We start from the raw sequence: 14458 nt of genomic DNA on the forward strand, positions 1-14458 counted from the left end.
AATGTGTCGGGCTGTCGATGACACGGATAGCAGAGGAGTAGTAGCCTGATCAGGTTTTTCTTCTGATGGACTGACGCCAGGGTTTTTCCATCCACGTCTGTTGTTGTGCCAGCAGTCAAAGCAATGTGTGTGGACTTGGAGCCAAGATGGACGTTCTGTTTCCAGGCTGAGATGGATCCGTCTGGTTTTTGCCCCCACTGGGATGACTGTGCTGTATAGTGCTTCATTGTAAGTGTAACAGAGGTTTGGTGAACCACACATGACAAATTACCTTTACGGATACCTGAAGACTCGTATTAGCTCCCCAAGCCTATGGCATTAGCTCAGAGAGTTAGCAAGCTTGTGGCTCACAGACCAGGGTTTGAATGCATTTGTTCTCACAAACTCCCTATGGTAAAGTTATAGCTCAATTGTAAGTATGTTGTTGCGTCCAGTAGAAATTGCATCCAGGATGTCTATACAGTACCAACAACATGTCCTACTCCTCGCTAAAGCTCTCGTGGTATCCGATACGGCTGCAGCTCAGTAGTATAACTATAGTGTCTGTTGGCTGGACTGGGAGTGTGTTCCAAATGGAACCCTATTCACTATCCCTCCGCAAGGCAATCAAACAAGCTAAGCGTCAGTATAGAGTCAAAGTAGAGTCGCAATTCAACGGCTCAGAGACGAGAGGTATGTGGCAGGGTCTACAGTCAATCACGGACTAGAAAAGAAAAGCCAGCCCCATCGCGGACCACGATGTCTTGCTCCCAGGCAAACTAAAAAACTTATTTGGTCGCTTTGAGGACAATACAGTGCCACCGACACGGCCCGCTACCAAAACCTGCGGGCTCTCTTTCACTGCAGCCAATGTGAGTAAAACATTTAAACGTGTTAACCCTCGCAATGCTGCAGGCCCAGACGGCACCCCATCCGCGTCCTCAGAGCATGCGTAGACCAGCTGGCTGGTGTGTTTACGGACATATTCAATCAATCCTTATCCCAGTCTGCTGTTCCCACATGCTTCAAGAGGGCCACCATTGTTCCTGTTCCCAAGAAAGCTAAGGTAACTGAGCTAAATGACTACCGCCCCGTAGCACTCACTTCCGTCATCATGAAGTGCTTTGAGAGACTAGTCAAGGACCATATCACCTCCACCCTACCTGACACCCTAGACCCACTCCAATTTGCTTACCGCCCCAATAGGTCCACAGACGACGCAATTGCAACCACACTGCACACTGCCCTAACCCATCTGAACAAGAGGAATACCTATGTAAGAATGCTGTTCATCAACTACAGCTCAGCATTTAACACCATAGTACCCTCCAAACTCGTCATTAAGCTCGAGGCCCTGGGTCTCGACCCTGCCCTGTGCAACTGGGTACTGGACTTCCTGACGGTCCGCCCCCAGGTGGTGAGGGTAGGTAACAACATCTCCACCCTGCTGATCCTCAACACAGGGGCCCCACAAGGGTGCGTTCACAGCCCTCTCCTGTACTCCCTGTTCACCCATGACTGCGTAGCCATGCACGCCTCAAACACAGTCATCAAGTTTGCAGACGACACTACAGTGATTACCAACAATGACGAGGCGGCCTACAGGGAGGAGGTGAGAGGGAGGACCCCCCTATCCACATCGATGGGACAGTAGTGGAGAAGGTGGGAAGTTTTTAAGTTCCTCTGCTTACACGTCACGGACAAACTGAAATGGTCCACCCACACAGACAGTGTGGTGAAGAAGGTGCAGCAGCACCTCTACAACCTCAGGAGGCTGAAGAAATTCAGCTTGTCACCAAAAACACTCACAAACTTTTACAGCTGCACAATCAAGAGCATCCTGTTGGGCTGTATCACCGCCTGGTACGGCAACTGCTCTGCCCATAACCGTAAGGCTCTCCAGAGGGTAGTGAGGTCTGCACAACGCATCACCGGGGGCAAACTACCTGCCCTCCAGAACTTCTGCCTGTTCACCCCGCTATCATCCAGAAGGCGAGGTCAGTACAGGTGCATCAAAGCTGGGACAGAGAGACTGAAAAACAGCTTCTATCTCAAGGCCATCAGACTATTAAACAGCCATCACTAACATTGAGGGGCTGCTGCCAACATACTGACTAAACTCTAGCCACTTTAATAATGGAAAAATGTATGTAATAAATGTATCACTAGCCACTTTAAACAATGCCACTTTATATAATGTTTACATTCTTACATTACTCATCTCATATGTATATTCGGTACTCTATACATAAAATCAAATCAAATGTATTTATATAGCTCTTCTTACATCAGCTGATATCTCAAAGTGCTGTACAGAAACCCAGCCTAAAAACCCAAACAGCAAGCAATGCAGGTGTAGAAGCACGGTGGCTAGGAAAAACTCCCTAGAAAGGCCAAAACCTAGGAAGAAACCTAGAGAAGAACCAGGCTATGAGGGGTGGCCAGTCTTCCGACTGTGCTGGGTGGAGATTATAACAGAACATGGCCAAGATGTTTAAATGTTCATAAAAGACCAGCATGGTCAAATAATAATAATCACAGTAGTTGTCGAGGGTGCAACAAGTCAGCACCCCAGGAGTAAATGTCAGTTGGCTTTTCATAGCCAATCATTAAGAGTATCTCTACCACTCCTGCTCTAGAGAGTTGAAAACAGCAGGTCTGGGACAGGTACCACGTTCGGTGAACAGGTCAGGGTTCCATAGCCGCAGGCAGTTCAGTTGAAACTGGAGTAGCAGCACGGCCAGGTGGACTGGGGACAGCAAGGAGTCATCATGCCAGGTAGTCCTGAGGCATGGACCTAGGGCTCAGGTCCTCCGAGAGAAAGAAAGAAAGAAAGAAAGAAAGAAAGAAAGAAAGAAAGAAAGAAAGAAAGAAAGAAAGAAAGAAAGAAAGAAAGAAAGAGAGAATTAGAGAGAGCATACTTAAATTCACACAGGACACCGGATAAGACAGGAGAAGTACTCCAGATATAACAGACTGACCCTAGCTCCCCGACACATAATCTACTGCAGCATAAATACTGGAGGCTGAGACAGGAGGGGTCAGGAGACACTGTGGCCCCATGCAATGATACCTCCGGACAGGGCCAGGAAGGGACAGGAAGGATATAACCCCACCCACTTTGCCAAAGCACAGCCCCCACACCACTAGAGGGATATCTTCAACCACCAACTTACCATCCTGAGACAAGGCTGAGTATAGCCCACAAAGATCTCCACCACGGCACAACCCAAGGTGGGGCGCCAACCCAGACAGGAAGATCATGTCAGTGACTCAACCCACTCAAGTGACGCACCCCTCGGCATGGAAGAGCACCAGTAAGCCAGTGACTCAGCCCCTGTATTAGGCTTAGAGGCAGAGAATTCCAGTGGAGAGAGGAGAACCGGCCAGGCAGAGACAGCAAGGGAGGTTCGTTGCTCCAGAGCCTTTCCGTTCACCTTCACACTCCTGGGCCAGTCTACACTCAATCATATGACCTACTGAAGAGATGAGTCTTCAGTAAAGACTTAAAGGTTGAGACCGAGTCTGCGTCTCTCACATGGGTAGGCAGACCATTCCATAAAAATGGAGCTCTATAGGAGAAAGCCCTGCCTCCAGCTGTTTGCTTAGAAATTCTAGGGACAATTAGAAGGCCTGCGTCTTGTGACCGTAGCGTACGTGTAGGTATGTACGGCAGGACCAAATCGGAAGATAGGTAAGAGCAAGCCCATGTAATGCTTTGTAGGTTAGCAGTAAAACCTTGAAATCAGCCCTTGCCTTAACAGGAAGCCAGTGTAGGGAGGCTAGCACTGGAGTAATATGATCAAATTGTTTGGTTCTAGTCAGGATTCTAGCAGCCGTATTTAGCACTAACTGAAGTTTATTTAGTGCTTTTCCGGGTAGCCGGAAAGTAGATTATTGCAGTAGTCTAACCTAGAAGTGACAAAAGCATGGATACATTTTTATGCATCATTTTTGCACGGAAAGTTTCTGATTTTTGCAATGTTACGTAGATGGAAGAAAGCTGTCCTTGAAACAGTCTTGATATGTTCATCAAAAGAGAGATCAGGGTCCAGAGTAACGTTGAGGTCCTTCAGTTTTATTTGAGACGACTGTACAACCATTAAGATTAATTGTCAGATTCAACAGAAGATCTCTTTGTTTCTTGGGACCTAGAACAAGCATTTCTGTTTTGTCCGAGTCTAAAAGTAGAAAGTTTGCAGCCATCCACTTCCTTATGTCTGAAACACAGGCTTCTAGCGAGGGCAGTTTTGGGGCTTCACCATGTTTCATTGAAATGTACAGCTCTGTGTCATCCGCATAGCAGTGAAAGTTAACATTATGTTTTCGAATGACATCCCCAAGAGGTAAAATATATAGTGAAAACAATAGTGGTCCTAAAACGGAACCTTGAAGAACACTGACATTAGGGTGCCATTTGGGGTGCAGCTTGGCTCTCCTCTCAGCTCTCTAGTCAAAGGGGTTAAACTAATCTGTGGGGCAGTGGTCTGATGAAACTGTGTCGTATGGCCCCTTTCCTCACAAGTCTCTGCTGTGATCTGAAAACATGCGTAGGTCCAAGAGGCGGCGGACGCGACAGATGCACACGGGCAAAGTGCAGTGATTCATCTTGTCAAGAGGGCCTGTCTTACCCCGTCTTCTCTGCCAGGGCATGAGATTGCTTCCCGTCAAGTGTTTGGGTTGGCTGATGGAGCCCTCTGATTAGATCAAGCCACTATGGAGGCCTTAAGAGGGATGGAACTTGTTTCAGTGCGGGGAGCATTGGGCCAAACACTCAGCCAGGAGGGACGGCGTCAAACCTCCACGCACCACAAAGTAGGATTTATATGGTGGTGTGCTTTCCACGTGCTAATGCTCCCTAAACTAATTTGGCCTACTAAGTGTGTTTAGAGTGTTTACATCAGATGGAATGGAAGCAGCATTTCTTTTTTTGCATTTTGATGCCTGTCATACATAACGTGTGTGTGTGTGTGTGTGTGTGTGTGTGTGTGTGTGTGTGTGTGTGTGTGTGTGTGTGTGTGTGTGTGTGTGTGTGTGTGTGTGTGTGTGTGTGTGTGTGTGTGTGTGTGTGTGTGTGTGTGTGTGAGAGAGAGAGGATGTGTGTATGCGTGCGTGTTTCTGTGAGAGAGAGAGGATGTGTGTATGCGTGCGTGTGTCTCTCTCTCTCTGTGTGTGTGTGTGTGTGTGTGAGAGAGAGAGAGAGAGGATGTGTGTATGCTTGCGTGTGTGTCTGTATGCAAGAGAGTGTATGTGTGCATTATGTATGTCCTCCCATGTGTGTGTTCTGTGTGTCTACGGCAGCCCCTCTGTTATGACATGATTCAGTTGTTATATGACATGATTCAGTTGTTATATGACATGATTCAGTTGTTATATGACATGATTCAGTTGTTATATGACATGATTCATGTGTGTATTCTGTGTGTCAACGGCAGCCCCTCTCTGTTACATGACATGATTCAGTTGTTATATGACATGATTCAGTTGTTACATGACATTATTTAGTTGATATATGACATGATTCAGTTGTTACATGACATGATTCAGTTGTTAAATGACATGATTCAGAGGTTTATATGACATGATTTAGTTGATATATGACATAATTCAGTTGTTACATGACATGATTCAGTTGTTACAGGTCATCAGGGGGCAGACGGGTATGTATTAATCAACAGAAGCTGGGAAGACTATATAATATGCCCCATCTCTGGGAATGATGTGTGTGTGCGTATTCGAGACAATTACACCACAGCGTGAAATGACAGTTGCCATTATTCTTCACAGCATCATGGGAAGGAAGGAAGCATCATGGGAAGGAAGGAAAGAAGCATAATGGGAAGGAAAGAAGTATCATGGGAAGGAAGAAAGCATCATGGGAAAGAAGGAAAGAAGAATCATGGGAAGGAAGGAAAGAAGCATAATGGGAGGGAAAGAAGTATCATGGGAAGGAAAGAAGAATCATGGGAAGGAAGGAAAGAAGAATCATGGGAAAGAAGGAAAGAAGAATCATGGGAAGGAAGGAAAGAAGAATCATGGGAAGGAAGGAAAGAAGAATCATGGGAAGGAAGGAAAGAAGAATCATGGGAAGGAAGGAAAAAAGAATCATGGGAAGGAAGGAAGCATCATGGGAAGGACGGAAGCATCATGGGAAGGACGGAAGCATCATGGGAAGGAAGAAAGCATCATGGGAAGGACGGAAGCATCATGGGAAGGAAGGAAGCATCATGGGAAGGACGGAAGCATCATGGGAAGGAAGGAAGCATCATGGGAAGGAAGGAAAGAAGCATCATGGGTATGAAAGAAGGGGGCCTCATGGGTAGAAAGGAAAGAAGCATCATGGGAAGGAAAGAAGCATCATGGGAAGGAAGGAAAGAAGCATCATGGGTAGGAAGGAAGGAAGCATCATGGGAAGGAAGGAAGCATCATGGGAAGGAAGGAAAGAAGCATCATGGGTATGAAAGAAGGGGGCCTCATGGGTAGAAAGGAAAGAAGCATCATGGCCGCCAGTCTTCTTGTTTTTGTTCATGAGAATGGCAGAAGAAAGAGAAATAGTTTTATAACTCATACAATAACTTATACTATTTCTCAAGATACATTAGATATTTATTAGTAAGGTTGTTACTTTAAAAGGAGGATATTCCCCATTTTGAGGACCAGTTTACACACTTAACCCGGCTGTTGTTGATACCACCGCACCGTTTTTCTGGTCAAAGTGCTGTTTTTGTGCCTAAGTTGCACAAGATTGTGGTTAGGGGGAAGCGCGTTATGAATCTGTCTTCGGTGCTCATTATTATGTTGAAATAGATGCAGTAGAAAAACGTGAAGGCTTTTGTGAAACTCTGGAAAGTAAAGATGTTGTCTGGAACAGATGGCACTGCGGCACATTGTAAATCACTAAACATCTGAGCTTCTGTCCATTGTATGGCTCCCGTGCCTCCTACTTCAAAATGGTAAATGTGCTTCACAATTTCATGTTCTGTTCTGTTGCGGCCTTGACTATTCACTTGGCTCGCTCTAGAGATCCATTATTAAATAGCTAGTACCTCGGTTCTGTAACAACGAATGCTTGTTAACTTTGCAAAGTAAATTCAGGGGTTTTCATTTATAGTTTCTCTCAGTTGCCTGATGCCTGCTGCCTTTTTAGAACTTGTCCTCCTGGTGAAAAAAATACAGAAAGTTTATGAATAAAGTCACGTTCTGGAATAGACATAAATAATACATGTGAAAGGCTGCATGCAACCAGTGACTGCCAGGATGAATGCACAGATACACTTCATGAGTGCAGAATGACGTTCTGAGACCGCATGAGTCATAGCCTGCGTTCCAAATGGGACACTATTCCCTAGATAGTGCTCTACCAGAAACGTATACAATTCAAAACAAGGGAGGGTGTGAAACCACTTCCTCTGAGCTCTAGGAGAGATGGAGGGAGAGCGATGGAGGGGGGAGAGGAGCAAATTGTGCACCTCTCTGGACCCAGCTCCATTTGCACATAGAAACACAAATGCATACGCTCGCGCACACAGTCTACACATCTGGGTCAAACAGACTGAAGTTTGTCTGCCAAGGAAATCCGTTTCTGAGTACAACAGGTCTGGCTGCAGTGGACATTCTGAAGTAAATTGTTTTGTGTAGCGACCATGCTGTTGACATTCATACATACAGTGGCTACTTTTAAAGGGCAAAGCTGAAAGCCTTCCACTGAAGAATACACTAATTCATTGAATGTTTCACGGTAGTCATAAAAACATGAACAGGGATGCATGTAAACCAGAAAGGTCACAATCTCTGCCACTGAGGCTGTACAACATAGTCCCAATGAAATCAATCCCCCTGGCGTCTCCCACTTCCTCTGGCTTGTCCATAAAGACAAGGTTTTTGGTCAGTAAACTAGACCCAGGGTGTCACTTGTGCTCCCTCTCCAGCCTCTAGGTCACCAGGCTGCTCGTTATGGCGCACACCTGTCACCATCGTTACGCGCACCTGCGCGTCATCAGACTCACCTGGACTCCATCACTTCCCTGATTACCTTTTCTATATATGTCACTCCCTTTGGTTCCTTCCCCAGGCATCAGTGTTTCTGTTTCAGTTTGATGTCTGTGTTCTGTTAGTGGTTCTTGTTTTGTATTATGGTCCGTTTATTTTATTAAAACACTCACTCCCTGAACTTGCTTTCCAACTCTCAGCGCATATCGTTATACAGCGGTTAATGAATAGGACCAATGAGGGCTATTTAGTCATCCCTGTCTCTGCTTGACTTTGCCGTGGGGGCACTGTGCAGACCCTGAGATATGTTTTGTGAGTGACAGAGATTTCAGCTAGTGAAGACTGAAAGAGGTATAGGCAGTGGACAGAGAGACTGATTAAAGAATCTTCACTGTGTCTCACCAACAGCTGATGTTTAATTAAAAGGTGACTCATTCCTAGGAATATATATCCTTCTATGTCTCTGTCACTGTCTCTCTCTCTCTCTGCATCGATATTGTAACGACTCTCGTCGAAAGGAGTGGACCAGAGTGCAGCGTGGAAAGTGTTCAGGATTTTTATTTTCAAAAAACACTCAAACAAAATAACAAAAGTGAAAACGAAAGCGCACAGTTCTGTCAGGTACAGACACTAAACAGAAAACAAGAACCCACAAAACCCAAAAGGAAAAAATAACAACTTATATGCGATCCCCAATCAGAGACAACGATAGACAGCGGCCTCTGATTGGGAACCAGACTCGGCCAAAAACAAAGAAATAGAAAACATAGACTTTCCCACCCGAGTCACACCCTGACCTAACCGAACATAGCGAATAAAAAGGATCTCTAAGGTCAGGGCGTGACAGATATTTGGGTTAAAATCACACAATTGCTTTATTATTTAGGTGTTTTTCTAGACTAATATAAGGTTGACATTCACCACATGTAAAAAATAATGTTTTTTTGTTGTCTATTATATTATAAAATAATATACTTCAAGGATTTCCTCTTTAGCTACATTCAACTGAAATATTTGTTATTGACTAACCTATGAGCTGAATTCCCTTGTGCCACTCTGCTCATCTAAAGCAATGTGTACAGACTAGTTTTCCAGAGACAATCTGACCTGACCTGAAGAGGTAGTCTGAGTCCATTACACAGAGGATGTGGGCTTGTGCTGTGTAGAACGACAATTCTATACCGCTTTCTACTCAGTCATTGGGGCTGGATTGTAAATCTGTAATGTGGAGGACAAGGGGCTGCATTTCCATACTAATTGGTGTCTTGTGACCCAAAGATCTGATGTGATTGGTCAAAAGACCAAATAGTGGAGAGGAAAAAAATCTGAATTGTGCTGCCTGTTTAAACGCAGACAATGAGATCCATCAATCAAGTATTTTTAGAAATATATTTGTTACAATTTGTGACTCACGTGCTGAAAAAAACCCAGCCTGATCGTTTCTCTGTTTGTACCTACTCCATACGGTCATGCAAACCAAACATGGCATGACAGGGTGGAAAGGAGTGGCATGATGGCAGAAACAGACTGGTACCCACTACCAGGCTACCGAATGGACTGGACAGATCTTTCCTCATCCACTCAACAGGATGACACCTCATTCACTCCAACACACTTTATAACAGTGACTGAACGTTTTTTAAGACTTAAATACTGTAAGCCCTTCTGCATCAATGAACCTTCACCGATAGGTTTGAGGGAATGAGTGGGCCAGTCAGCAGGTTTAACTGCATTAAGACTGCCGGGCCACAGCCCAGTGAGCCACTGGCTGGGTTTATTGCTAGTAATAATAGATTGTTCTCTCTCTCTCTCTCTCTGGAGTGTATTGTATTCGATGAAGGTGATGTTAATTAACGTTGCTATGGTTCTCCCTCCCTCCCTCCCTTCCTCCCTCCCTCCCTCCCTCCCTCCCTCCCTCCCTCCCTCCCTCCCTCCCTCCCTCCCTCTCTCTCTCTCTCTCTCGCTTTCTTTTTCTATTTCTTTCTTTCTTTTTTCTCTCTCTCTCTTCTTTCTTTCTCTCTCTCTTTCTCTCTCTCTTTCTCTCTCTTTCTTTCTCTGTGTGATGAGTGAATACATTAATTAGTAAATAGAAGGTTATCCAGATTGCATATATTGTGCTTTATGAGCTGCAATGACACAACAGAGTTTGACATTCAAAAGTCTCTCTAATTCCCTCTCTCTCTAATCTCCCCCCCCCTCTCTCTCCTTATCTCATCTCCTCTTCTCCAGTTTGTGGCCTTTGCCTCCTTGTTCTTCATCCTGGTCTCGATTACCACCTTCTGCCTGGAGACCCATGAGGCATTCAACACCATCACCATCATCAACAAGTCTGAGGCGGTGCTCAACGGCAGCCTGCCGGACCTGGGTCCTGATTACATTATCGAGACGGACCCAGCTCTCACCTACGTAGAGGGTGTCTGCGTTCTTTGGTTCACCCTGGAGTTCATGGTGCGTGTCATCTTCAGCCCAGACAAGCTGGAGTTTGTCAAGAGCCTGCTCAACATAATCGACTTTGTGGCTATCCTGCCTTTCTACCTGGAGGTAGGCTTAAGCGGACTGTCATCTAAAGCAGCTAAGGACGTCTTGGGCTTCCTCAGAGTGGTAAGGTTTGTCAGGATCCTGCGTATCTTCAAGCTGACGCGACACTTCGTGGGGCTGCGGGTGCTGGGTCACACCTTGAAGGCTAGCACCAACGAGTTCCTCCTCCTCATCATCTTCCTCGCCCTAGGTGTGCTTATCTTCGCCACCGCAATCTACTACGCCGAGCGCATCGGCGCCAACCCCAACGACCCCACGGCTGGCGAACACACCATGTTCAAGAACATCCCCATCGGCTTCTGGTGGGCCGTGGTCACCATGACCACTCTGGGTTATGGTGACATGTACCCGCAGACGTGGTCGGGCATGCTGGTGGGCGCGTTGTGCGCCCTGGCGGGCGTGCTGACGATAGCCATGCCTGTGCCCGTCATCGTCAACAACTTTGGAATGTACTACTCGCTGGCCATGGCCAAGCAGAAGCTTCCCAAGAAGAGGAAGAGGCACATCCCCCAGGTCGCACTGGGGGGATCCCCAACCTGCCTCAAAGTAGACCTCAACACCACCTGCAACAGCCCCCAGGGGGACCTCTGCAACATGCAGGGGAGCAGGGTGCTGGAGCGCAACCAATCAGGTGAGACCATTGTAACTTATGGTGGAATTTGTCAGTGGGTTAGGGGTTATTCATGTATAGACAGAAGGGGGGGGGGGGTTCATTCAGGTGGAAAACAGTGGCCTTTTGACAGACCCCCCGGGTTTACACATGGTTTTCCTCTTGAGAGACTCTAGCACCACTGATGTCCTTAGAATGTTTTGCACTTCTGTTGCCACGGAGATAAGAGAATGACGCAAAAGGAATTGATGGGTCGGAGATGAGACTGATTGCTGTGAAATATTTCTTCACTAATAAGATTTTGGACGAAAACAGAAAAAGCCTTTGACTCTTAAGGTTTTAAAGTAGGGATTGTTCATTTGTGACTTGACTGTAGGTGGCCGTTTTTCCCCTGCAGGCGTTCATCTGTAAATCACTCTGACACATGTGATATTGATGGAAATGAGTGTTGACCCTTGTCTCCTTAGTGTCTTTGAACTATAATCCAGAAATCCCTCAGGCTATGCACATGCTCTGGTTTCTTTGCAATATGTTGCTTTATTAGATGTGAAATATTAATATTTAATAAGTTCAGAACTAGACATGCTTTAATAAATGTATTCAAACACAGATTCAATCTGTTGAGAAGCCAGCATGATTTTCTTTTTTTTTGCTGTGTGCAATCAAATGGTATGCTGAATTCAAAGTGGAATTGTTTTAATAGATGAATCCTAACTAAGCCTTTTCATTATAAGATGTGATAAATGCTAAATTTCAGCCTGTTTTGTTTTGACATTGGCAAACTCTTTTATAGGCAGACACTAGGTGCGTTGACACCATCGATTGGGGTCCTGTCTATTTCACCTTTGACCCTTGTCCCCTAGCGCGCCTGGTCCTCGTGGCATTTGGCAAGCACTCTTGATGTGGGAGGCTGTTTGATGTGTCCTGATTCGATCCCTTGACCTGCCTTTTCTCGCCCCCTCTTCCGCCCTACCACCCTTAACCCCTCCTCCTGCCCCTCCTCCTCTCTCCCTGCGGTCACCAGTGCTGTCAGGGGACGGCAGTGGAGGCAGTGATCTCACCATGTCCCCCAGCACAGAGGAGAGGGTCCCCATGCGCAGGTCCAGCACCCCAGAGCAGGAGCGGAGGAGTGGGGGGACGTGCTTCCTGCTGGCTGCCAGTGACTACACCTGCCCTGCCGACGGTGGGGTCAGGAAGACAGGTACTGCACCCCCCCCTCTGGATCAGGATCTTTATGCATGTGCATCAGCACTCGTCATCATGGATGTGTCTATTTTCATGGCTTTTGTTTGGTTTTGAAAGGCATGGCAAATGTCAATGTCATGTTCTTCCCTGACATTTATCTATTATCCATTATTCATTGTTACATCATTATTGGGAATTCATAAATCATCATTCATTAACGGTGATTCATAACTAAATCGTTTAGGCGTTTCTGTCATTGCTCATTCAAGGCCGTGGGGCTTCATTTGTGGTATCGGTCACTAAAATACCGCCACCAAACCTAATCCACTAGTCTAGCTTGTGTGATAAGGGAGATCTACTGCTACATTCAGTTGACACTACTCACCCCTTGGGATATGGACAACGATCAGATGATCCACGAAAAGTCTCCTTCCTGTATCTGCCCACATGTTGAATTCCTCCCAGGAAAAGGGAGGAAGACGGAGCCCTCGTCTGCTAATGTAATCCAGCCTGAGGCTATGGGGGGATGTTGCAGTGGCGCAGTCCTGTAGTGTGTCTATGGAAAGGTCATGTTGTGTGGTGACCCAGTCTTCCCACCACTGTGCCCTAAAGGTCATCTGGAAGGTAGTATCCATCTGCAGCACCAGACAGAGCAGACAAAGTGCGCGACAAGCCTTCTATCTTTGAAAGGCATGCTAAATGCCGTCACTAAAATGTAGGCTAAAGAACACAACACAGAACAATACTAAACACTTGACAAATAGAAACAATAGAAATAGAATGTACAGGTGATGCCTGTGTTGAGTTAGAATGACCTGCTGTTTGTACAGGTGCCTGTGTTGAGTTAGAATGACCTTCTGTTTGTGCAGGTGCCTGTGTTGAGTTAGAATGACCTGCTGTTTGTGCAGGTGCCTGTGTTGAGTTAGAATGACCTGCTGTTTGTACAGGTGCCTGTGTTGAGTTAGAATGACCTGCTGTTTGTGCAGGTGCCTGTGTTGAGTTAGAATGACCTGCTGTTTGTACAGGTGCCTGTGTTGAGTTAGAATGACCTGCTGTTTGTACAGGTGCCTGTGTTGAGTTAGAATGACCTGCTGTTTGTACAGGTGCCTGTGTTGAGCTAGAATGACCTGCTGTTTGTACAGGTGCCTGTGTTGAGTTAGAATGACCTGCTGTTTGTGCAGGTGCCTGTGTTGAGTTAGAATGACCTGCTGTTTGTACAGGTGCCTGTGTTGAGTTAGAATGACCTGCTGTTTGTACAGGTGCCTGTGTTGAGTTAGAATGACCTGCTGTTTGTACAGGTGCCTGTGTTGAGTTAGAAGTCATTACCATACTGTATAGTGTCTTCAAAATAACATTTTTGTTGGAGTGAGAAATTACATTTCGGGCCTAATGAACGTTTAGGCCTAAATCGTGCTTCACTGTCTTAATTCCCAAGCTTTATCTCTGTCATCTTGAGCAGTTAATGCTGTGTTAATCTATTCTACACTGTAATATGGAACTCCGTTACGCTTTTGCTAATTGCCTCTTATCAGAAGTGAACTGCCTCTCCAGAAGGCAATCTAAATCTCATGCTTACACTGGGTCTGCTGTATGGCCTGGCAATCAACCCACTCCTCTGTGTGTAATTGGAGAAGGACATGGTTATAACTGTCATTTGGGGTTAATGTTAATTATAGCATTATTATTATAGGATACTTTTAACTGTTGCAGGAGTCTTTTCTTATTATGATTAATTCTATGGTTTACATTGTTATGGTTGATTCATTGATTTGATATTGACTTAGAGCAGCTCTGATGTCTGCACAGTTAGTGCTCCTGTTTAACTCAACCATCCATTACATGGAGACACACACAAAGCCAGTCAGTAAATCTCTCTGGGGTACCAACTCATAAACCTCACAGCCCCCCACGTGTTGACCAGGACAGTGCTGTGCCCTGCTCAGCCCACCTGGGTCTTGAGGCAATCTGCCAGGCATGAGACAACCCTGGGCCTCCCACCACCTGGACCCGTGCCCACCACAGGGCGACTCTGCTTCATCATGGGCTATGGAACAGTTGGGTGCCACAAGGCGAGCGTCCAGCTGTGCCCTCGTCTCAGCCTCCTCAGCCGGCGGTGGCGGTCGCAGCAGTGCAGCGATTAATGCATAAAACATGAGG

The 14458-nt window shown here is 46.1% G+C and overlaps 1 protein-coding gene across 2 annotated transcripts in view; it reads left to right on the top strand.

Annotated features, from left to right (window-relative positions):
* The window catches only part of LOC110499784 (potassium voltage-gated channel subfamily C member 2), an 82077-nt gene that overhangs the window by 61142 nt on the left and 6477 nt on the right, over positions 1–14458 (top strand). For both annotated transcript variants that reach the window (XM_036957031.1, XM_036957033.1), the window contains exons 2-3: positions 10198–11137; positions 12141–12317. In XM_036957031.1, coding sequence (XP_036812926.1) covers positions 10198–11137; positions 12141–12317 — 1117 coding nt within the window. The remainder of the gene's footprint in view (positions 1–10197; positions 11138–12140; positions 12318–14458) is intronic.

Source organism: Oncorhynchus mykiss, chromosome 21, assembly GCF_013265735.2.
Source record: "Oncorhynchus mykiss isolate Arlee chromosome 21, USDA_OmykA_1.1, whole genome shotgun sequence".
In the NCBI taxonomy this organism is placed as follows: Eukaryota; Metazoa; Chordata; class Actinopteri; order Salmoniformes; family Salmonidae; genus Oncorhynchus; species Oncorhynchus mykiss.